At 49.9% G+C, this 24,082-nt stretch overlaps 1 protein-coding gene across 3 annotated transcripts in view; it reads right to left on the reverse strand.

The window, feature by feature from the left end:
* Positions 1 to 15,657, reverse strand: part of Stx1b (syntaxin 1B) — a 20,632-nt gene extending 4,975 nt beyond the window's left edge. The window contains exons 1-7 of one of the 3 annotated variants that reach the window (XM_011241866.1): positions 14,957 to 14,989; positions 6,472 to 6,546; positions 6,190 to 6,289; positions 6,039 to 6,113; positions 2,289 to 2,362; positions 2,026 to 2,134; positions 1,781 to 1,854 (exon numbers count right to left, since the gene is read on the reverse strand). In XM_011241866.1, the coding sequence (XP_011240168.1) occupies positions 1,781 to 1,854; positions 2,026 to 2,134; positions 2,289 to 2,362; positions 6,039 to 6,113; positions 6,190 to 6,289; positions 6,472 to 6,546; positions 14,957 to 14,974 (525 nt within the window). In that variant the 5' untranslated portion in view covers positions 14,975 to 14,989. Of the gene's footprint in view, positions 1 to 1,780; positions 1,855 to 2,025; positions 2,135 to 2,288; positions 2,363 to 6,038; positions 6,114 to 6,189; positions 6,290 to 6,471; positions 6,547 to 7,256; positions 7,656 to 14,956; positions 14,990 to 15,385 lie in introns of those variants that run through there. The other 2 variants (XM_006508044.4, NM_024414.2) reach the window with 2 other exon arrangements.
* Positions 15,658 to 24,082: the final 8,425 nt, after the last annotated feature.

A 24,082-nucleotide genomic window follows, 5' to 3' on the forward strand; every position in this document is an offset into this window, starting at 1 on the left:
TCCTATCGGGTGTTAGGGGGTTGAAAGAGTGGAAGAAAGAAGAACCCGCTAAGCACAACACTGGCGACATCCTTGGGCATTATTTACCCTCCTCTGGACTTTGCTAACACCACCTAGAAAATAGGGTCACAGTAAGCCATTTGCCTCAGACGATTATTGTGCAACTGAATGCTTTGTTTGTGGAGCTTTGATTGGTTCCTAGCGCACATGAGGCATCAAAGAGAAGTTTGCAAATTACAAGAAAAAAGCTTATATAGAGCCCACCACCTCACTCCAGGGGACATAGTAAGCCCAGGGAAGAGAGATGGTCAAAAGCTGACAGGGTGATGTGGGAGATACAGCAGGTGGGAAAGAAGCAGCAGGCAGTGAGGCTCTGATGAGAGGACTGCCCACGGGGTGACAGGAGCCTTCATGAGATGAGGCAGGGAGTGAATAAGGGGAAAAATGTACCCCGGGCCTCAGGAACGCAGCAATTCCAGCTCACAGCTACAGTTCCCCTCAGCTCCTGACCTGGGCTGTTGGTCACCATGGTGTTTGGACCACAGGAGGCTGTCACTTTCCTCTAACATTGACCAGTACCCTCATCACCACAGGTCACACACCTCCACGCTGGCAGCCTCACTTTCTGCCCCTATTTCCTGCCCGTGCTATGAGAGCTAACATAAGGTCACCTGCCAGCCGCCCTGCAAGGGTCCCCTCCCCCTTCCCAATTTTCCCATACCTAAATACTCACTTGTCCTTTTTATTTTAGATGTTTAAGAATGTGTTCTCAAACGTGAAGTCAAGTGGCCCACCTAGGCTGGAGGAATTGGAAGCCCCTGGCACTGGAGCTACAGTTGTAAGGCCCTGCCAGGGGTGCTGGGAACTGAACCTGGCTGCCTTCACAGCTAACCCATCTCTTTCCATATCCTGTCGTCTCTTAAGGTACATCTCAATGACACCTATTGACGTCTTCCTGGACTTCAGTATTAATAACTCCCAGCCAATACTCAGGGCTCATCTACAGTTTCCTCAGCCCTCACCAGGCTCCCAACCACTGGCATTGTTGTGAACCTGAGTGATTTTCACAAAGATGGTTTCCAGTCCCACAATGCAGTGCCAGGGGTCAGAGGTCAACTCTTTTTTTTTGTTTTGTTTTTCTGAGACAGGGTCTCTCCATATGGTCCTGGCTGTACTGAAACTTGCTGTGTTGACTAGGCTGGCCTTGAACTCACAGAGATCCTCCTGTTTCTGCTTCCCAAGTGCTGGGATTAAAGGCATGTACCTCCACGCCTGGGGAGTAGGCTGTGAATTGTTGCCAATTACCATACAAAAGAACTCTGACTTAGACTGGAGTCAAATTCTTAGCAAATTCTTTCACCTTCTGGCAAATTTTCCTCTTCTGTGAAATGGGTTTCCTCTGAGATTGCAGGGAAGATTAAATGAAGGTGGTCATAGTGATGCATGCCTGTAATTCCAGCTGAGGCAAAAGGACTGGGAGTTTGAAACAAGCCTGGGGCACACAGCATGATCCTATCTCAAACAAAACAAAACAAAACAAAACAAAACAAAACAAAACAAAACAAAACAAAACAAAACCCTGCAAGTGTGTAACACCTGGCACACCACTATTGACCATTTTTAAAAGAGGTGCCTTCCTGCCCTGACCCTGTGGAATCTTGCAGTTCTTAGTCCAAGCTGTCGGAGATTCCAGAGTGGACAAAGAGAAGTGGCAAAGGTTTACCCGACAGACCCGGACCCCACGGGGATGGCGGGGGTGGGGAGTGGGGGGAGGGCTCACATCATCAGTGAAGATGGCCAGCTTCCCGCTTTCCAACATGTCTTCTAGTTCTTCATTGGTAGTAGTCCTGCCAGCTGTGTGGAGAAAGGACCTCCTGCTCAGGAAGTGGGAAGAAGGGGCCAGGACCCCAGGACCCACCCTCCCACTAGGCTGAGGCCCAGAGTCCGCTCCAGAGAGGAGCACCCCTGGCGGGGGTGGGGAGCCTGGCAAGTCCTGGGAGATGGGGAAGGGAGGGGCACACTCACTGATCTCCAGCTGCCTCTGGATTCGGTCCTTGCAGCGGTCCCGGTACTTGGACTGAGTTGCATTATATTCGGTCATTACCTCCACGAACTTCCGTGAGAGTGTGGAGTGCTAGGGAGATCAGGGGAAGTCACAGCACGGCACCAGGGACACGAGACCCAGAAGGCTGCAGCACCACTCTCCCACATATATTCAGGACCCTAGTTCCGCCCGCTAGTCCCCATGCTTCACTGCCTGTCGGTCCCCTCCTGCTCCGTGAGCCTACCTGGGTCTTACGGATGCGCAGGTCCGCAGAGGAACGATTCAGCCCCTCTTCCTGCTCAATGCTTTGCTCGATCGCTGCGGAGAGAAGGCAGTAACAGGCTGGAGACCCAAGGATGAGGTGGGGGACCTGGGTCTGGGGTGAGGGAGGAGGTGGGCTCCAGGCCTGAGAAGAGGCACCACGCCCAAGAAAAGCTTTGCCAAGGTTTGTTTGCAGGTTGCCAAGTATACAAGCCCGGGGTTTGAGGGAGTTCCCTAAGGCAGGTAGGGAGAGTCAAAAGGTCACCAGACAGAAGGTTTGTTCTGTGGAAGGATTTTGCCTTGGAAAGAACCCAAGCACACAAGGGAATAAAGCCAGGCCACTAGAGAGGACGGCCCCCAAGTAATGTCCAGTTCCATCCAGTTCCTCTCACCTCTGAACAAAAAGCAAACCCCCCCCCCCACTTTTAAAGACTGGGTGTTATTACACTGTCTAGGATTTGTGGACTCAAAGACATTCCTGCCTCAGCTTTCTGAGTAGCTGCTCCTACAGGCAAGACCTTCTGCTACCTTCTAACTTTCTTGGTGGCTGTCTTCGTCAGGGTTTTACTGCTGTGAAGACACCATGACCAAGGCAACTCTTATAAGAACAGCATTTAATTGGGGCTGGCTTACAGGTTCAGAGGTTCAATCCATTATCATCAAGGCAGGAACATGGCAGCATCCAGGCAAGCCTGGTGCAGGAGGAACTGAGAGTTCTACATCTTCATCTGAAGGCTGCTAACAGAAGACTGGCTTCCAGGCAACTAGGATGAGGGTCTTAAAGGCCACACCCACAGTGACACACCTACTCCAACAGGGCCACACTTTCTAATAGTGCCACTCCCTGGGCCGAGCATATACAAACCATCACAGTAGTTATCCAGCTTACAGTGGGATGTTTTAACAGAGGGAACTTAGCTCTCCTCCCCTGCCTGTCTTGTGAGACCCCGGTCCTTTTTTTCAATCTTTTTTTTGTTTTGTTTTGTTTTGTTTTGTTTTGAGAATGTTTTTCTGTGTAGCTCTGGCTGTCCTAGAACTCAGGCCTCTGCCTGCCCTCTGCAGTCCCCGCCAGTGCTAAGATTAAAGACATGCTCCACCACCTCCCAGCTGAGTTCTCACTTCTAAAGGATGTTTTGAACTTCTTCTAGACCATGTCTTCCTGGGGCAGTCACTCAGATTTTCTGAGAAGAGCTTGCAGTAACAGCTTCTTCAAGTCGTATCAGAAAATGCATCAGGGACGAATCCCTGGGCTGCTAAGACTTGCAAAGGCCTCTGGGCCAGTCCCAAGAGTGCCACCTCTTTCTGTCCCACTGGCAGTGGGGGGTGGAGATGGGGGAATGGAGCCAGATGGCACCTCAAGGCTATCCAGCAAGCAGAAGCAGGCACAGTGACTGAGTGCTATCACTGTAGCAGTTAGGAAAGCATGACCAGGGATCCAGGGCATGTTAGCCCTGCCCTGAGCCTTATTTATTATCAGGCCTAGGGCTCGGGCCAATTCTGGACAGAGAGGTCTTTTACAACTGTTGTAGAAACTCTGTAATATTGGCTGATATTTCACACCAGAAATTGGAGAATTCAAGGTCACCCTGATGCCACCAACTGGAGGAAGATGGAAAAGATGGAGTGTGTGTTTGTTTGTTTTGGGGTTTTTGGGGGATTTTGTTTTGTCTTTTTCCTGGTCAGTTTCCTAAACCACCTTCTCTTTTTCTGTCTTCTATCTGGACTTCTGAACCCCCGACCACAAAGTTTTCCTCATGGTCTTCTAAAAAGTGTTCTACATCAAGGCCAATGGGTCTGAAGAAACCAAGGAGTCCTGAGCCTGTGACCTGCCAGCCCATCTCACCCTTCCAAGTGCTGAAGGTACAGGAGCAACCACTATGCCTGACTTATGGCATTTGATATGAGAATATCGCCTTATAACTCTGGCTGGGTTGAAACTCACTATGTAGACGAGGCTGGCCTTGAACTCACAAAGATTCTCCTGCCTCTGGCTCCCTAGCACTGGGACTAACGGTGTATACCACCAGCCTGTCAACTTTTATGATTTATATTTGAGATTTGAAAAAAAAAATATGTGTATTGCGTTTTGCCTGCATGTATGTCTATTGGGAAGGTGTCGGATTCCCTGGAACTAGGACTTCAGATACTTGTGACCCTCCATGTAGAATTGAACCTGGGTCCTCGGGAAGCCAGTGATCTTAACCACTAAGCTATCTCTCTAGCCCCTATATTTGAGATTCTTGGTAAGACATCATCTGGAAAAAAAAAAAAAAACAAGCCGGGCGTGGTGGCGCACGCCTTTAATCCCAGCACTCGGGAGGCAGAGGCAGGCAGATTTCTGAGTTCGAGGCCAGCCTGGTCTACAAAGTGAGCTCCAGGACAGCCAGGGCTATACAGAGAAACCCTGTCTCAAAAAGCCAAAAAAAAAAAAAAAAAAAAAAAAAAGAAGAAAAGAAAAAAAAGAAAAAAAGAAAAAGAAAAGAAAATACAGCCAGGCAGTAGTGGCGCACGCTTTTAGTTCCTGCACTTGGGAGGCAGAGGCAGGCAGATTTCTGAGTTTGAGGCCAGCCTGGTCTACAGAGTGAGTTCCAGGACAGCCTCGGCTATACAGAGAAACCCTGTCTCAAAAAACAAAACAAAAAACAAACAAACAAATCAAACTAAACCAAAACTTTACTGTCAAGACTAGAAGAAAAAAGAAGACCATATATTTTCTTCAGTTTCCCTATTATACTGACGAGTGAGCTGAGGTCAGGGACCATCTGCAGTGACTGGCGCTAGAGGCTGGACTCCTCCCTGTAGATTGCATGACCATGACCCCAGAGCACACACTCTGAGTACAGAGGGCTTGTTTTTATTGGTTAGCAACAGAGGCTCTCACATGACCTCCTCCTAAGTCCAAAAGGACCTGAAGCTTGTGTTGCCATCTCCCAACACAAGATTAGTGGCCTTGGGGACAACCGTTTCCCCCACTCCCCCCCAAAAAAAATCCCTTCCAAAGCCTAGCAGTGAGCCTTAGAGCTATAGACGCTTTGGTAAATGCCTTAACTGCTGAACTGCCAGGGTACGTGAGCGGCTGCTCCTTAACACTGCTATTCTCCTGGCACCAGCAGACAAGGAGGTTCCCAACCCACAATGCTTTGAGGGAAGGTGGTTATTAGCAGCACCCAAGTTCTTAAATTGGAGTGACTACATGAGCACTTGGCAAGGCCCTCCTGAAAGCGTGCCAGCCCCTGATGTCAGCCACACAGTCCAATCTGTCCTGAGCCGAGGATGCTAATTCTGCTGAGCCCACCTACTGGTGCTCAGTGTCGCGCTCGGAGCCTATTCAGGCCAAACGAGGACTGATCAAAATTAAAACCTCTTGGAAAAGCGAGTTCCTCTCAGCCTTTCCCCTTTCCTTCCTGGATTCTTTGAAACAGAGTCTCACTACACAGCCCACACGCATCCGGAACTCTCACTCTTCCTGTGGCAGCCTCCCGGTGCTGGGATTACGGGACCTCCCCACCGTCACTGGCTGGAAATCTGTATTTTTCTGATTGATGGCTCTCAGGTGCAATTCAGGCGGAAACACTGCCTGGCTCATTTCCCTGTCAAGTGTTTCCAAAGGACGTGGGCAAAAGTGGGCTTGTACATTTCTCAATGTTTAGGACTCTGACCCCCCAGTGTCCCGGTTTCTCTGATCTAATGTGGGGCAGAGAGCTGTTTGCAGTGGCGGAACTGCGGTCCTCACCTTTCAACTTGGACCGGACCTTGTTTGCCGTCTTTTTGATGTCTGCCGTGAGGTCCTCCAACTCCTGTTTAGTCTCTGGGGGAGAAGGCAAATTGGGAGGTGAGAACAGGGGTGGGGCCCTAGGCCCTGGGCCCCACAAGGCAGCACTCACTCTCATCGGGGTTGGGGGCGGCAAGAATGGCGCTGTGCTGTTTCTTCACTTGCTCCACATCCTCAGACAGTTTCTCGATGCAGCCTCGGATCTCTTCCACCTGGGGCAGGAAATCAGTGACACCTTATCCAGGCTGGAGGGCCAGATGAGACCTAGCCAGCGTTCAGTGAAATCGGCCAAACCGTGAAGGCCAAGGAGTGTGCAGGGACGAGGGAATACACAAGGCAAAGAAAGCTAGGGGAAGGGACAAGGTTCTGGGCCAGGGCTACCCGGGCGCTCTACCTGCTCGAAGAACTCATCCATAAAGTGGTCTCGATCCACGTGGACCACCTCCTCTTCATCATCACTGTCTTTCGCCTGGAAGCAAAGCAAGGCCAGATCCATGAGCAGTCCCTACCCTGCGTCTCAAGGTTGACTCTACCTTTCTGTCCCTCCACCCAGCGCACATAACATGGACGGTATCAGTTCTAGACTCAGAGGAGGGATCTTGGGAAGGGTCCTCATCAAGAGGGATGGCAAGGTCACCAACACTCAGAGCCAGCACTGGATACCTTGTAGACCAGTGTCCTAGATGCCAGTGTCCCTTAAAGGAGTCAGCTAAAGGCGTTTTCTGAGATCTGAACAATCTCATCTGTTCAGAGTGTCCCTGGGAAAGAGGCACTGCTGTTGACTGCTGGATATGGACAAATTTCAATACTTTCAACACCCAGCTAAATGTCAGCCTGGTGATGACTGGCTCTGGGCTCCAAGGAGGATTCTAGAACGGTTTTCCAGAACTGTGAGCCTCCCTACCATTTCCTAGCAGCGCCTACCCAGGGCTCCCCTTTCCCTGCTACAACCTGACCATCCACTCCCCTCTTAAAGGTCCCATTGCTACCAAGCTGCTGGCTGCTGAGGCCAAGTTGAGCAAGCAGGGCCAGGCCCAGTGAGGGCCGGCTGAGCATGTCGGCAGTACTCTCTGACCCACTTCATCCCACACTCCCTCCTCCCACTGCACTGTCTCTTGGAGAGCCTCTTCCCCACGCAGCCGCCCACTTCCTTCCAGTCCCTTCCAACCACACACCCACCAACTCTCTCTGACTCGGATTTCCCAGTTGCAACCTGCAGCTGCTCAGCCCTCCACCCTCAGGGCTCAGAGACACAAAGGGATTCACCCACCCACACTGCCATCTCCAGGCAGACCAGTGACACAGACAGAGGAGCTGACACACAGGCACACAGAAATAGGCCCCCCAACACCCACGTGGAGGCACACAGACCCAGGCAGAGCTGCACTGCTGACACGTGGACAGAGGGAGAGGAGGAGGGTGCTGCCTGTTCACCCACCATCTTCGAGCCCCACAACCACGTTCTCGCCCAGAGTTGGGCGGAAGGTACAAGAGGGCTCCCCTGGGATCCCCATTCCTCTCTGCCTGGAACAGAATTCTCAGGGTAAAGTTGAGCTCAGCCATCAACAGACATTAAATCTGGAGGTCTAAGCAGTGCCAGGGTTCAGCCCGCATCACAGACAGGTTGAGCCAGAGTTCAGACAATGCAGCCAAGAGAGCCTGGTTGAAATCAAGCGGAGCCTCTGGGACCTGAAGGGAGAGCTGACGGGCCTGGGGCAGATCACACACAGGCCCTCCTGGAAGTCAGACAGGCTATGAAGGAACTGCACTTGGCTCTAATGTATCTCAGTCTGTTCGGATTGAACCCAGACAGAGCCAGATGGGACCAAGATGCAACTAAGACACTAAGATCACTTGGGATCTGCCAAGTAAGGGCAGCTCTGAGACCAGCATAACCCAGAGAGGACCTCCTGTGGCAGGCCAAAGTCACCTGTTTCTCAAACCGAGCTCAAAGGTCTCAAAGAGGCCGGGCGTGGTGGCGCACGCCTTTAATCCCAGCACTTGGGAGGCAGAGGCAGGTGGATTTCTGAGTTCGAGGCCAGCCTGGTCTACAAAGTGAGTTCCAGGACAGCCAGGGCTATACAGAGAAACCCTGTCTCGAAAAACCAAAAAAAAAAAAAAAAAAAAAAAAAAGGTCTCAAAGACCCTGCTAGGAGTTTTGGCTTCTCCAGCCTCCACCTGCCTCAGGACAGACACCAGAAGACGTTGGCCCTGGAAGCCTGTCAGGAGCTGGGCTCATTTGTAGGATGTACCAGTTTCTCATCGCGATTTTCCGGTGTCTCCTCCTCCAGGGCCACAGACTCCTGCTGACCTTCTCCTCCTCCTCCCTCCCACCTACTCTTGGCCAGCTTCACGCATGGCAGGGGAACCTCTGACAGCCTAGGAACCCGGGAACCTTCCTCTTCTCTGTCTCTTTCCCTTCCCATGCCAACTCCAGGAAGTCCTTCCTAAAGTCTTATTTCAGTCTCGCCTGTTTTCAAAGCCTTAGATTCTTCCTAGAGTATCCAGGCTGCCTATTTACTTGCCCTTGAGACAGGAAAAAAGGTAGAAGGGCCTAAGGTGATTTGGTTTGGCTAATGACCACAAGGAAAGCTAAAACTCCTGTGTACACGGATACTCACGGCTGTAATCCCTTCTGATCCTCACCACCACAGCCCAGTGAGAAAAGCTGGGCAAACACTGTTCCCATTTCATAGATGAAGGAGCACGGAGCCCGGTGGGCAAAGGACAATGACTTGCCCAAGGGCACCAGGCAGATTGGGACCAGGACACCATGGTCTGGCCACCCTAGTTCTGCTCCCCTGAAGGCTCTTCAGCAACCATTTGCATGGGCTCATTTCCTCCTGGGCCAGTTCCTACTCAGGCCTCTGCATCCTGACCAGCCAAGCTAGCAACGTCACCTACCAGTGCCTCTGCATGCATCTTACATTCTCGGTATGTCTTTGGATCTTCACCAAAACTCTCTAGAGAGAGGGGCTGGAGCCATGGCTTGGCTGTTAAGAATGTGTATTGGTCTTGGAGAGGACCCAAGTTCAGTTCTCAGTACCCATGTTGGGCAGCTAACAAGCACCTGCTTGTAACTCCATTCCAGGGGATCCAATGCCCTCTTCTGGTCTCTACAGGCTCCTGTACTCATGTGTGTTCTCTCTCTCTCTCTCTCTCTCTCTCTCTCTCTCTCTCTCTCTTTCGCTCGCTCGGTGTGATGGCACACACCTTTTAGATCCAACAGTCAGGAGACAGAGGCAGGCAGACCTCTGAGTTTGAGGCCATCCTTGTCTACAGAGTTACAGAGTTCCAGGACCTCCGGGGCTGCACAGAGAAACCTTGTTTCAACAACAACAACAACAAAATAAATTAAATAAATAAATAGATAGATAAATAGATAAAGAAATAAATAAATAAAATCATTTTGTTAAATCTTAAACAAAAACAGGGTCTGGAGAGATGGCTCAGTGTGTGAAGGGCAGGGGCTGCCTAGCCTGCACAGGATCCTGATCAGCTGGGACTACAGAGTAAAATCCTGTCTCCAAAGCAGGCTTATACCTGGCAGGCCCGCACTGTTAACTACAATAGAGGCAGAGGGAGGTGGGTCTCTGTGACTTCGAGGCCACTCTGGTCTACACAGCCAGTGCCAAGCCACACAGGACTAACATAGTAAATGCCTGCCTAAAGCATACAAACGAACTCTGTGACAACCACTGGCCAGCACAACTGCAACACTGACAAATACTGCAGAGGCTGATGGAGTGCCGGGTGCACTCTGAAGTGCTCGGTGTAGTCCTGCATGCGCTTGCCCGTTTAATTGACTTAAAAAAAAGAGAGTTTACTTTATGTGCATTGGTGCTTTGTCTGCATGTCTATCTGTGCGAGTGTGCCAGATCTCTTAGAACTGGAGTTGCAGATGGTGGGGAACTGCCATGTGGGTGCTGGGAATTGAACCCAGGTTCTCTGGAAGAACAGTTAGTGCTCTTAACTGCTGAGCCATCTCTCCAACCCCATTTAATTCACTCTTGACCTCTTTCTGTCTGTCTGTCTGTATCTGTCTCCCCCCACCTCCACCGGCCCTTCCCTTGGTGGGGTGTGTGTGTGTGTGTGTGTGTGTGTGAGCTAAAGTCCCAGCTCCTGTTTTTCTGAAAGTCTTACTGTAGCTCAAGGTAGCCTTTAACTTGGAATCCTCCTGCCTCTGTTTCACATCACCACCAGACCCATTCATTTAATTCTTACAACAGTCTCCCGAGATAGACATTATCACAGCCCTCTTTTATAAATGGAAGAACTTTAAGTAGAGAGAGGCCAAAAAGCCCACACCAGTTCAGCAGCTGACCAGCCTTGTGGGCTTCCACCCTCCAGGCCTCACACCTTCCTCTGTCAAGCTGCAGTCCCCTCCCGCAGAGCCCCTCCAGGACCCCCCTGCAAACGCGCACAGGGAAATGCCTACAGCTGCCAGGGAGAGAATCTTTGATGAGGGTGGACTGTGACAGGTGAGGAGACAGCTTAGACACACTGCCCTGTTGCCTGAGGCCTCACAGCAAACAAAGCCAGAGGTTGAGTTTGAAGTGGGGACCTGTCAAGTCTCCAGGTTTTTTCCATCCATCCTGCCAACATGCGGAAGTCCCTCTGTCCTTACTTGGCCACAAAGACAACTATCCTGCCCACAGTCTTTTGCTCTATTTCTCTGTCCCTCCCCCCACTTCTTGCTAGGGCCTCACTGTGTGGCCCAGAGTAGCCTTGAACTTGCAGCAATCCTCCTGCCTCACCCTCTCAAGTGTTAGGATTCAGCCATGATCCCATATCCAGTATGCAGTTCCTCACATTTAACCTCACAACCATCCAATGAGGTAGATGCTCTTATTCCTATTCGACAGATGAAGAAACCGAGGCACAGAAAGATTACATAACTTGTGCAAGGGTGGTCAGCCAAAAAGGTGTTGGTGGATGTCAGGGCATTGCTTGTCACTGTCCACCAATTGGTGAACACCGGGAAGGACTTGATTAATAAAGCTTTTGTCACTGAGGCTTCACTGCCTTGAGGGGCATCCAATCCAATTCCCCAGCCTCCTTAAAGTCAAGTTTTCCACATCAGCAACAAGAGGGTCCTAGTGTGTGTGTGTGTGTGTTCCCGAGTGCATGTTCACAAATGTGTGTTTACAAACATGTGTTCAGGAGCTGGAAAGATGGCTGAGCTGGAGAGATGGCTCAGCGGTTAAGAGCACCGACTGCTCTTCCTAAGGTCCTGAGTTCAAATCCCAGCAACCACCTGGTGGCTCATAACCATCCATAATGAGATCTGATACCCTCTTCTAGTGTGTCTGAAGACAGCTACAGTGTCTTACATATAACAATAAATAAATCTTAAAAAAAGGGCTGGAGAGATGGCTCAGTGGGTAAGAGCACCCGACTGCTCTTCCGAAGGTCCAGAGTTCAAATCCCAGCAACCACATGGTGGCTCACAACCATCCGTAACAAGATCTGACTCCCTCTTCTGGTGTGTCTGAAGACAGCTACAATGTACTCACATATAATAAATAAATAAATCTTTAAAAAAAAAAAAAAAAAAAAAAAATCTTAAAAAAAAAAAATGTGTTCAGGCTGGAGAGATGGCTCAGCGGTTAAGAGCACTGACTGCTCTTCTGAAAGTCCTGAGTTCAAATCCTAGCAACCACATGGTGGCTCACAACCATCCGAAATGAGATCTAACACCCTCTTCCGATGTGTCTGGAATAAATCTTTGAAAAGAAAACAAGTGTGTGTTTGTGTATATACACATCCTTACACACACTACCATACACTGTCCACCCAGACCTCATCATCTTGTCCATCAGACGCTCTTATGTGTCCCTCAGGATTCTGTCCATCCGAATCCTTCGCTTGGGCCTCCGCTCCCCTAGTCTCCCATGGCCCATGGTGCAGCCCAGCCCCACTTCCTCTTCTCCTCCGCAGCCCACCCCCACCCTGATCCTCTTCCTGCCTCCCCGCATCCCTCATGCATCTAACAACTGTGTATGATGGGTACCGGGGATGAACATGCCTGGGAAGGAAGGGCTTGCCTCCAAGGAGCTGACTGTCCGGTGGGGGAGGGGGAGACAAACAATGAGAAGTGAATAAAAAACAGCAGCTCATGATGGGGAGTAACTGGACAGACAGGAGGATGTGATGGAGGCAAGCATAATGGCCGGGAAGGGTCTTTCTGAGGAGGTGACATCTGAGTTGTGTCCAGTTATGCTGTAATTTGGGAGAAACTGAATTTAAGGCAATGGGAGTCACACTCTGGGCAGTAGAGCTCGAGGCAGGAAAAGGCCCAGTGCCCTGGAGGTTATGAATGTTCTCTGCGGACTCTTACAAGCCAGAGCTTCCTCTCTTTCTGGCCTCCCCTAGTCCCCCTCCTCCTTCCTCCCCCTCCCCCTCCCCCCAGCCCGGACTGGCCCTCCTGTTTTCTCTGTGGCCTGAGGTTCCATATCCAGCATAGAACCTCCAAACCGAACCTGCTGGGCAACCTGAGACAGGAAGCTGTTCAACACCAGCTCCACCAACTGCAGGACCGACCTGCGCGCGCCTCTGTCTGTCAAGTCTGTCTCTTTCCTGTAGCCCTCAGGTAACTCCAAAATCAAAATCCATTAGGAGACATCCAAACGGGCTTCTGTAATGTTCCAGAGGAACCGGAAAGTCACCTAGGAATAGCAACCCCAGAGCGCTGCTGTGCACTAGGCCCTTCCTTAGACAGCTTGGAAGTATTAATTAACTTTTAATTCTCAAAATGATCCTGTGAAATGAGGTGGCACTTTACTCTCAAATGGCACAGGGGGAAACTGAGGCTTAGAAGTAGCTCTATGACAGAGTACCTGCCTAGTGAATTCAATACCCTCCGGTCAATCCCCCAGTACCCACACACACACACACACACACACACACACACTCCCCAAAACAAACAAAAACACACCCACTACCACCAAACTACCCCGAGAGTACCAGACATGCCAAGTACTGTGCCCAAGGTCACAGGTGAAATAACTAACAAACTGCCTTCTAAGTCTGAGTCCTCAACCTCTAAATGATAAACAGATTTGAAAACTCCTTGGCGAGACAAGCAGGCCCCTGGGCTAGCACTCCTGATGCCCCTCACCATGCCCTCCCCTCCCCTCCCCTCCAGCTCACTGCCTTCCCACAGCATGGCTTTCAACTCTGGCAGACACTCTTAACACTCCAGACATCTGGAGCTCCTACCCACCCCACCTGCACCCTCCCCAATCTCCACTCTCCCAAATTGTGAGTAACAGCAAAGCCATCAGTATTTACCCAATCTCCCCCCCCCCGCCCCGTAACCCCCCAGCCCCCAGCTCTCCACATCATTTGCCTACTGCCCTAGCCACCTGGCTTCCTCCACCCCCACCCCCTCCGGCAGCCCTGGCCACAGGTTTCTTCACCTCTGGGCAGGGAGCCCTGACTCACTCAGAGTTCTCCCCACTCTGTCTCCCTCTCCCTCTAATTATACCACACTTCCACCCCCACCTTATCGCATTTCTCTAGGTTTGGGAGTCATGGAATATTCTTGGCTGCTGGAGATCTGAGTTCGAATTCTATTTTCTCCCTTGTTTAGTTGTGTGGCTTGGGGAAATCTTTAAACCCTCTGGGCTTCAGTTTTCCTGAATATTAGACAAGGCAGACTCTCTGTCTACCTTACCAGGAAGTTGGTTGGGATCTAATGGGATTGCCATGACAACCTGCTTTGCAAACTGCACCTGGAGGGGGGGCGGTTAGGATACTGAGGCTGCTGGTCTGGGTTTGAATCCTGCCTTTTTCTAGCTCTGTAACTTTGGCCAAGTTCCTTAATGTCTCTGAGCCTCTGTTCCCTTTTCTGTGAGATGAGATCATGCTAACACCAGCCTCATAAGATTGCCGGGAATCAGAGGTGATTTCCTATAAAACACACACAGTACAGTTGCCATTGCTACTATGGTTTTCCTCACGCAGTAAATACTCCTTCACATCTCCTCCCTCACAGTCAGCTCCTTCATTCTCCCCACTTCCTCTCCAAAGAGCCACTGTGTTCCTTCCCCGTATGGCCTGTGAACCAGGGTCCCCAACTCCAGGCCCAACCTTTGGAGGCTTCCAACAACACTCTAAAACTTGTGTTTCAAAGGCCGGAGGGTGTAGTCCCATGGTCAACTCGGCAGCCTGGAGGCCCCTGAGCCATTTGACCTGTACCACACACATACTTGCTTGATGACCTTGGGCCAGTCCCTTCCCATCCCTGAACCTCAGTTTCCCAATCTGTCACGTAGAGTAACAATCCCTTGGAATTCTGACATATCCCAATCCAGAGGCCACTGTCACACAGCAAACTGGAACCTCAAGCTCCTTGGGCTCATGTCATTCTTAAAATGTCTCGGCACCCTCCCTGCCCAAAACCATTCTCAGCAGGCGAGCACAGTCCCTCCAAAGAGCAGCCTCCCCTGCAGCCCCCCACCTTTCCTCCTCCAGCTCTGCTGGCCAACCGCCTGGAGCCTGGCCCCTGGCTTCCAGCAGCCTGCCCCTGGCTGCTCCCATGCTCCAGTTCCCCCAAGCACTGTGTGGCCTATGTCACACAACCCAATTCTGTGACCTGGTGGATGGATCTTTCTCTCCTCTCTCACCTTTGGGGTCACCTAAGCTGAGGCTCTGGCCCAGGGGAACTCAGTCACACACACACACACACACACACACACACACACTCCCCCTCTGAGCAGTGCCCTCTCCCCACGGAGCAACATACCAGTGCGCGTGCGCGTGGACACACACACACACACACACACACACACACCACCACCACCACCACCACCACCACCACCACCAGTACCACCACACACTTCATTCACTGCCAGGTGCTGGCATCTAGTTCCAACCTGTGTCCTCCATAGCATCCCAAATCTGGGTCCTCCTGGACCCGGCCTGGCCAGCAACCACCCCCTCCATCCGCCTAATTTGACAAGCCTGCTCTAGGGGATGATGGTGTCCCCCAATCCTCTCTTGACATTCACTTTCTCCCACCCCCAGGTTAGATTCTAGGGTCCTCCCGGGCATTTGGGCTGCCCAGGCCCCTGAGACCTCTCCTGCCCCCTTGTGTCTTAATGGCCTCCAACTCCTTCCAGCCACTGTCCTCCAATTGCAGGTTCACTGGAGATACCAGGTGCCAGGAGATGTGAGGGCTCCTGGCTTCCAACCTCTAGTCTCATCATTTGCTCCCCATGTCTCAGAACCTCCCCCACTCCATCCCCCAAGCGCTCCCCAAATACAGGGTCCCGCCTCCCCACCTCTCCCACCCCTTAGCTCACACTCCGCAGCTCCTGAGTCCGATCCTTCATCCTGCGACGGGCTCCTCCTCCCCTTCTTCGTCCTCCCGCCTCCGCTGCTGCTCTCTGCCTCTTGCCTCTGTCCTGGAGGCCGGGGTCTGGGGGCACCGGGCTAGACCTCCGAGGGATGTGCGGATAAGGTGCGCGGCGGGGGGGCGGGGAGCTAAGGCCAGGCAGAGACAGGGGCCTGGGCCGACTGGGCTCTGCCTAGGCTGCGGTGGCGATGCGGCTGCGGCACAGGGTTGGATGGAGGGATGCGGGAGCCGAGGCGCGGGGGAGGGGGGCGGAGGGAGGTGAGGAGGAAGGGAGGGAGGGGGAGCGGAGGGGGCGGGGAGCAGGGGGCATGCGCAGCGCCCCGGGCTGGGGGCGCCTGGGGGTTGTAGTCCGGGGAGGGGCACCCAAGGGAGGGGCACTGGGGAGGCCCAGAAGTTGGGAGGGGGGAGCCCAAGAAGCTCGGAGAGATGCAGAGGCAGGGATAGAGATGCTGGGTAAACTGCAGTTGGGGTGGACCGTCAGAGAAGGTCTAAGGCAATGAACTAAGGGACTAACCTGAGAGGAGCGGAGTGTCTGTGAGCCTACGCAGGACTTCCTTTTATCCTGTCCCTTCGGCTCTGCGGAAGAGTCTTTTGGGCATTAGAAATAACAAACCTGACCCTGTATGTGGCTATTGCTTGCTGAGAAGGACATGGGGCTTGTTCTGTACATCCTTTGTCACCCTACCTGAGAGTGCCCTGGCACTGGTGGATCTCAGCTTGTCAACCCCCAAGAACAGAGTGGTCACTACCTGCTGAGACTTTTGGTCTGGGATTTTGGATGACTGTGTTAAAAATGATATTTATCTTGGCCTAGAGTGAATCTCAGTGGTATATGCTTGCCTGCAAGGCCCTGGGTTCCATCCCCCAAGCCGGGGGTTGGGGTGAGGATGGGGATGCAGAAGGAAGGAAGATGTCTGCTGGGAGTAGAATCTTTGGTGGTGGTGGGGGTGTAGAATCTTGAATCTGGTGCTGCAGAAGGTCCAGAGAGCCTGCCACCCTCTGCTCTCCCTCCTTCCATCCTATCCTTAAATATTACTTCAGTTCTTCTTCTCATGGCAGTGGGGTTTGGACTCCCAGTTGGGTGGGCTTCCACCCTGCTTTTGCCAAATACCCAGTAACTACCTTAAGACACCATTCATCTGTGTCATGGCAGGCAGGGCCTACCGTCTGTGACCTTCAACAGTTCCTACAGCCAAGACAAGACTCTCTTCTTGTCTCCTCACCTCGCCTGCCCCCGCCCCCCACGTCCCACGCCCTTAACCTCTGAGTTCTGCCTCCCCCCTCCCTCCAGTTCTTCCTCTGATCTGTGACCCTCAGTCAGGGCTCCTGGGAGCTAAGTTATCTTCTTCCTTTTTAATCCCTCTGACTTTACGTACACGTGTATGTAGGTGTGCTCACTTGTACATGTGCACACATGTAGGTCAAAGGTCAGTGTTGGGTGGCTTCTGTCATTCCCCACCTTACTTGTAGTTTTTGTTTGTTTGTGTTGTTTGTTTTTTCGAGACAGGGTTTCTCTGTATAGCCCTGGCTGACCTCGAACTCAGAAATCCACCTCCCTCTGCCTCCCAAGTGCTGAGATTAAAGGTGTGCACCACCACGCCCTGCTTACTTGTAGTTTTTGTTTTAGAGACAGGCTCTTGCACTGAACCCAACCTTACACCATTTTTGATCTACTGGTTGAGCTGGGACCTTCCTGTTTCTGTGCCTCTGGGGCCTGCAGGCTTACAGGGGTATAGAGGTGTGCTCTTGTACACAGCTTCTGTGTGGATGCTGGAGATCTGACTCAGGTACACTTCACCCACTGAGCCTAGGTTCTCATCTTGGCCTACTGTACCTTCCTGCATCTTCATGCCTGTAGTACCCACTCACCTATACCTGTAAACCAGGGAATCTCAGAGAAAGGCACTGCTATAAGCCAGAGCCAAGAACACAGAGAAAAACCATGCTGGCAGAGCTTACCTATAGCGAGTATGGCCAGGACTCTGGTGTGGAGACCCCAGGGATAGTGGCCCAGAAGTGTTTCTTCCTGTTCTCATCCATGATGGCATCTCTACCTACCCAGCCACTCAGTGGAGCAGAACCTGTCCCTGTCTCCCTCCCCTCCCCACAGCGCTGCTGCTGTGTTCTGCGTATCCACCATGTCTTCCTCCCTACATGGTAACTCATCAGCCTCCTAGCCACTACTGCTACCCCAAGTGTGCAGATCAGCAAGCTGCGGGTTCAAAGGGTTAAGTAGCATTCCGATGTTGCAAGATGGGGTTCTCTTTGGCAGCATCTCCCTCCCTCCCTTTAATGCCAGAGTTTGAAGTTAGGCTTGTCACACGCCAGGTGAATGCTCTACCACTAAACTACAGCTCAGTCCTGGCTTGCCTTGTCCTGACCTTCCTCCTGTCGGAACTACTTCAGGCCAGCCTGTGCTCTCCTCACCTTCCTTCCACCTGGGCCACCAGGGACAGTCTTCATTGGTCTTCCCTCTTGAAGCCCCTTCCCTTTATGTCCTCCTTCCTCTCTGGATACTAGTCGTATCTCCAAGTTGTCTGAGTATGCTAATGTTACCTGTTGAGGCTCCGCCTCCCACAGCCCATGGCTTCTAGGATTATGCTCAAAAAACGAATCTAAGGTCTGACACGGTGGTGGCTGCCTGTAATCTAGGAAGAGGTCAAGTTGGAGGTCAGCCTGGTTATATATGGGGCTTTGATTCGAAAAAGAAACAAATGGGTTGAGAGACAATTCTGCAGTCAAGAGTGCTGGCTATCTTACAGATGACAAGCTTCAGATCTCAGCACCTCCATGGCTTTCACAACTGCCTGTAACTCCTGTCCTTGGCGATCTGATGCCTTCTTCTTGGCCTTCACAGGCACAGTACCCAGGTGGTACATTTACATACACACAGGCCTCACACACTTAAAATAAATACAAAATTAATGAGCTGGAGAGCTGCATCAGTGGTTAAAAGCACTTGTTACTCTTGCTGAGGACCTAGGTTCCGGTCCTAGGACCCACATGGCACTCACAACCATCAGTGACAATCACAGTGTGTTGGATGCCCTCTTCTGGCCTCCTCAGGCACTTTTTATGCATGTGGTACATATACATACATGCATGTGGTACATATACATACATGCAGGCAAAATACTCATAGGTTATAAAATAAAAATAAAAATTTAAAACAAATAAACACCCACTCTTCCATTTGGTTACGCCAATATCACCTACTTTTCCCTCCTCATCATTCTTTCTGCCAAGAAAGCATAGCCTGCAAGCATCTGCGACGCCCCACTGTGTGTTCACTGCATGTGGGATAGTACTGAGCCCCTTCCCTGACACTCATACTTCCATCCTGTGAGGCCAAGGTCCAGTCTCCCACCAGAACAGCACAGGCCTAATGGTTGTCTACATTCCCCCAGGCACTGACACAGACCAAGCACAAAGCTGTTGCTTACTAGAAATCTGAATAATGGGCATGTTGACTCACACCTTTTCCCAGGCACAAAGAGAAAGAAAATCATCCCACATTTGGTGTATTTGGCGTATTTCGTCTGCAGTGCTCACTGCTGGTATCCCCGGGACTTTGTGGATCCTTGAACACAGTGAGTTGACGCTGTGTGTTAAGTCAGAGGACAGAGTGAAGGGACACAGGAACAGCAGATGTGATGACAACAGTGACTCCTGTCATTGTCCAGAGATTTACTTATTCTCTGTGTAGCCCTGGCTGCCCTGGAACTCACTCTGTAGACCAGGCTGGCCTCGAACTCAGAAATCTGCCTGCCTCTGCCTCCCAAGTGCTGGGATTAAAGGCATGTGCCACCACTGCCCGGCTTATTTATTTACTTTTTAAAAGATTGGTGGTGGAGTGGAGAGATGGCTCAGCCGTTGAGAGCACTGACTGTTTGTTCTTCCAGAGGTTCTGAGTTCAATCCCCAGCAACCACATGGTAGCTCACAACCATCTGTAATGGGGTCTGATGCCCTCTTCCCATCTGTCTGAAGAGAGAGACAGTGTGCTCACATACATAAGAAGCTGTATGTGATGTGGTGTGGGGTTGAGCCTTGGGTATGATAAACAGACATTTTACCATTTACAGTTACAGTCCTTATTTTTAAAGATTGATGATGACTCCTGGGCCATACTCGGTCCAGATTTACTATTATTTTCAATATGTATATGGGTTTGTATATAGTGTACAGTGTATACACATGCATGCATGCATTCAAGCACATGAATGCAGGTACTTGGATCCTCTAGAGTTGAAGTTACAGGCAGTCGAGAGCTGCCCGACGTGGATGCTGTAAACCAAACTCAGACCCTCTGCAAGTGCAGTATGCTCTCCTAACTGCTAAACTGTCTCTCTAGCCCCTAATTTTAAAAACTTTTTAAAATTTTATTTAATGTGTATTTCTTTCTTTCTTTCTTTTTTGTTTTTTTTTTTTTTGTTTTTTTTTTTTTTAAGATTTATTTTATTTATTATATGTAAGTACACTGTAGCTGTCTTCAGACACTCCAGAAGAGGGAGTCAGATCTCGTGATCGGATGGTTGTGAGCCACCATGTGGTTGCTGGGATTTGAACTCCTGACCTTCGGAAGAGCAGTCGGGTGCTCTTACCCACTGAGCCATCTCACCAGCCCCTCTTTTTTGTTTTTGTTTGTTTGTTTCGAGACAGGGTTTCTCTGTGTAGCCCTGGCTGTCATGGAACTCACTTTGTAGACCAGGCTGGCCTCGAACTCAGAAATCTGCCTGCCTCTGCCTCCCGAGTGCTGGGATTAAAGGCATGCACCAGCACGCCCGGCCTTAATGTGTGTTTCATTTGCATGTATGTATGTTCACTATGCACGTGCCTGGTTCTCACGGAGGTCAGCAGACAGCATCAGACCCCTTGGAACTGGTGTTATGGATGGTTGTAAGCCACCGTGAGCTTGCTGGAAACTGAAGCTGGGTCCTCTGCAAGAGCAGCAAGTGCTCTTACCTGCTGAGCCATCTCTATAGCTCCTCCTTTAAAATTTTTATTTTGAGATAGAATATTGCCAATTTGCTCAGGCCAGCTTTGAACTTGTCCCTCTGCTGTAGCCTCCCAGGTAGCAGTAAAGGTGTATGTCAGGGTCATTGAGGTAGCTTGGCAGGTGGAGACACTTGCTATCACCTAAGATCTGATTTCAGTCCTTAGGACCCGTGATGAAGAGAGCAAGCTCACTCTAGCAGGTCATCCTCTGGCCTCCAGCCTTGCACTATGGTACACACACACTCACTCATAATAACTGATCCTTAAGGTGTGTGCCACCATGCTCAGATTGTTCGATTGTTTTTCATCTTGCTTGTGGTACTGGGGCTTGGATCCATAGCCCTGACTTAGGCAGACACTCACCAGATCCTTTAATGACTTCCACTGATCATGCCCAGGATCGCTTGAAATCTACCAAGTAAACCTATGGGTGAGCCTGCAGCACACATTAGCTTCTTTTGTAGTCTCTCCATGAGTCTTGGTATAACCAGGCAGCCCCACTTCGGAAGGACCCTCTTCCCTGTTGCTCATATTGGCACACGCTGCCATTTCTTTTTTTTTTTTTTTTTTTAAAGATTTATTTATTTATTATATGTAAGTACATTGTAGCTGTCTTCAGACACACCAGAAGAGGGAGTCAGATCTCGTTACGGATGGTTGTGAGCCACCATGTGGTTGCTGGGATTTGAACTCTGGACCTTCGGAAGAGCAGTCGGGTGCTCTAACCCACTGAGCCATCTCACCAGCCCACGCTGCCATTTCTTAAGGACCCTGAGTCCAGTCTTAAGTCATTGCCCACACTCTTCTGCCACCATGCCGTTCCTCATGATTCTCTCTCCTGGAGGTCTCGTCTCTATCATAGCCTTTACAGCTTAGCTTCTCCAGTTTTTTTAAAAATTATTTATTGTATGTATATGAGTACACTGTAGCTGTCTTCAAATACACCAGAAGAGGGCATTAGATCCCATTACAGATGGTTGTGAGCCACCATGTGGGTGCTGGGAATTGAACTCAGGACCTCTGGGAGAGCAGTCAATGCTCTTAACTGCTGAGCCATCTCTCCAGCCCTCGTAAGGAGTTTGAGGGAAAGCCTATTAGATTTGTAGATTGTGTAGCCCCTTTCCTATAAATTCTGATTCATGGAATCAGGTGTGGCCTGGGACTAAGGAATCGGAGTTCTTAGCAATTACCTCTGAGGGTTCTTATTTGCAATCAAGTTTGACAACTGTTGGATACTAGGCTCGCTGTTATGCTACAGAAACAAAAACAGAAACAAAACAGCAACAACAAAAAAATCTTCCAACCTCGAGTGATTTAAGAAGACAGAAATGTTTCAGGCTGGGTGTGGTAGCTCATGCCTTTAATTCCAGCACTCTGAATTCCTGGCTAGCCTGGTCTACAGAGTTCCCAGACAGCCAAAGCCACACAAAGAAACCCTGTCTTGAATACAGACTACAGAGATTCGCTTTCGTGGTGGGTCGAGTTTCTTTCAGAGATTCTGTTCTCAGGGAAGACCTGGTGCTTCAGGTGGGGGAGAGTTATGCACAGAGGATCCACCTGTGAACTCTGGCTCAATCTCTCTTCCATCTACACAGGACTTGCCGCAGCTTGCTTGTTCAGGAATGGGGAGCAGCTATCAGGCCTGATCATCCATTAGCTATGTCTAATGAAGCTCTGCTCCCTGTCCATCATGCTTTTGTGCTACTGACACAGCCGAGAGGAGAGCGAACATCAGCACTACCCTTGTGGAAAGCATGCCTGGCGTGTCTGAACCCCAGTTTCTTTCTTTCTTTCTTTCTTTCTTTCTTTCTTTCTTTCTTTCTTTCTTTCTTTAAGATTTATTTATTATATATGTAAGTACACTGTAGCTGTCTTCAGACACTCCAGAAGAGGGCGTCAGATCTCATTACATATAAATGGTTGTGAGCCACTATGTGGTTGCTGGGAATTGAACTCAGGACTTCTGGAAGAACAGTCGGTGTTCTTAACCTCTGAGCCATCCCTCCAGCCCCTGAACCCCAGTTTCTAAGTGTGTAAAATAGCTCTGATATCTTCCAGTTTGGGCATGGAGAAGAGACTCCTTGAGAAAATCTCCAATCAAGCAGTGACCCTTCCTGTTCCTCCATTGTTTCAGCCTGTTTCCAGATTTATCCGGATGACAAGGGTCTTGGAATTTGGTTTGATGTCACTTTTCTCACCATATTCATTGCTGCATGGAACCATTATGACCTGAAAGTGACTAAAATATTATTAACCATGGTGATGGTCTTTCTATGCTAACTTAAAGATTAATAGAGAATATTTACTAATTAATATTAAATAATTAAATTATTAAATAATTAAATCAAACAATAATTAAATGTTAATAATGATGATGCTGACATATTCTTACAAAGTGCTCCTCTGGTACAAAGCTCCATTTTAAGTTCTGTAGGCATTAACTCATTTACTCTTCTCGGTGACTAACTGAGGTTTCTACTATTATCTCCATTTACAGGCAAGAAAATGAAAGTACAAGGAGTAGAAGTGGTTTGCTCAAGGCAGGAGGTGACATTAAATCCATATAGAAAGCCAAATATCCCCCTAGTCACCCGTTCTCTATCGCAAAGGGCACATTCAGTCATTCTTTTTTTTTTTTTTTTTTTTTTGGTGTTTCGAGACAGGGTTTCTCCGTGTAGCTCTGGCTGTCCTGGCACTCACTCTGTAGACCAGGCTGGCCTCAAACTCAGAAATCTGCCTGCTTCTGCCTCCCGAGTGCTGGGATTAAAGGCGTATGCCACCACCGTCCGGCACATTCAGTCATTCTTGTAGCAAATTCAGTTACACAGTAGAGACTAAATCATGGCCCAGCTTTCTAGATGTGTTCTGTAGAACTGATGAATTATAACATCTAGCTTCCTTATCCATTTACATGGTATAGATAACATTAATTTAGAACTTCTTTTAAAAAATTATTTTTTTTTAATTGTGCGTATTGTATATTTAATTGTGTGCTGGCTAGTCTTATGTCAACTTGGCACAAAAAATAGAGCCATCTGAGAGGAAGAACCCTCAACTGAGAAAATGCCTCCATAAGATTTTCTCAACTGGTGATTCATCGGTGGGGGAATCAGCACATTGTGAGTGGCACCATCCCTGGGCTGGGCTGGTGTTCCTGGGTTCTGTAAGAGAGCAGGCTGAGCAAGCCACAGGGAGCAAGACAGTAAGCAGCATTCCTCCATGGAATCTGCATCAGCTCCTGCCTCCAGGTTCCAGACTTGTTTGAGTTCCTGTCCTGACTTCCTTCAGTGATGAACAGTGATGTGGAAGTGTAAGCCAAATAAACCCTTTTCTCCCCAACTTGCATTTGGTCATGGTGTTTCATCACAGCAGTAAAAACCCTGACTAAGACAACCTGTGCCTTTATGTGGGTATGTGTGCGTGAGTGCAGGTGCCTGTGGAGTCTAGAGCTACAAGTGGTTGTGAGCCATCGATATTGGTGTTGGAAACTGAACTCTGGTGCTCTGCAAGAGTATAATATACTCTGTTAGCTTCTGAGATAAATCTATAGCTCCAACTTAGGACTTCTTTAAAGTTTTCCAATAAACTGAAATATTTAGCGAACTGTGGTGGCTTCTGTCTCAACATGAGGCAGAAGGATTGCCATA

Source organism: Mus musculus, chromosome 7, assembly GCF_000001635.26.
Source record: "Mus musculus strain C57BL/6J chromosome 7, GRCm38.p6 C57BL/6J".
NCBI classification, from domain to species: domain Eukaryota; kingdom Metazoa; phylum Chordata; class Mammalia; order Rodentia; family Muridae; genus Mus; species Mus musculus.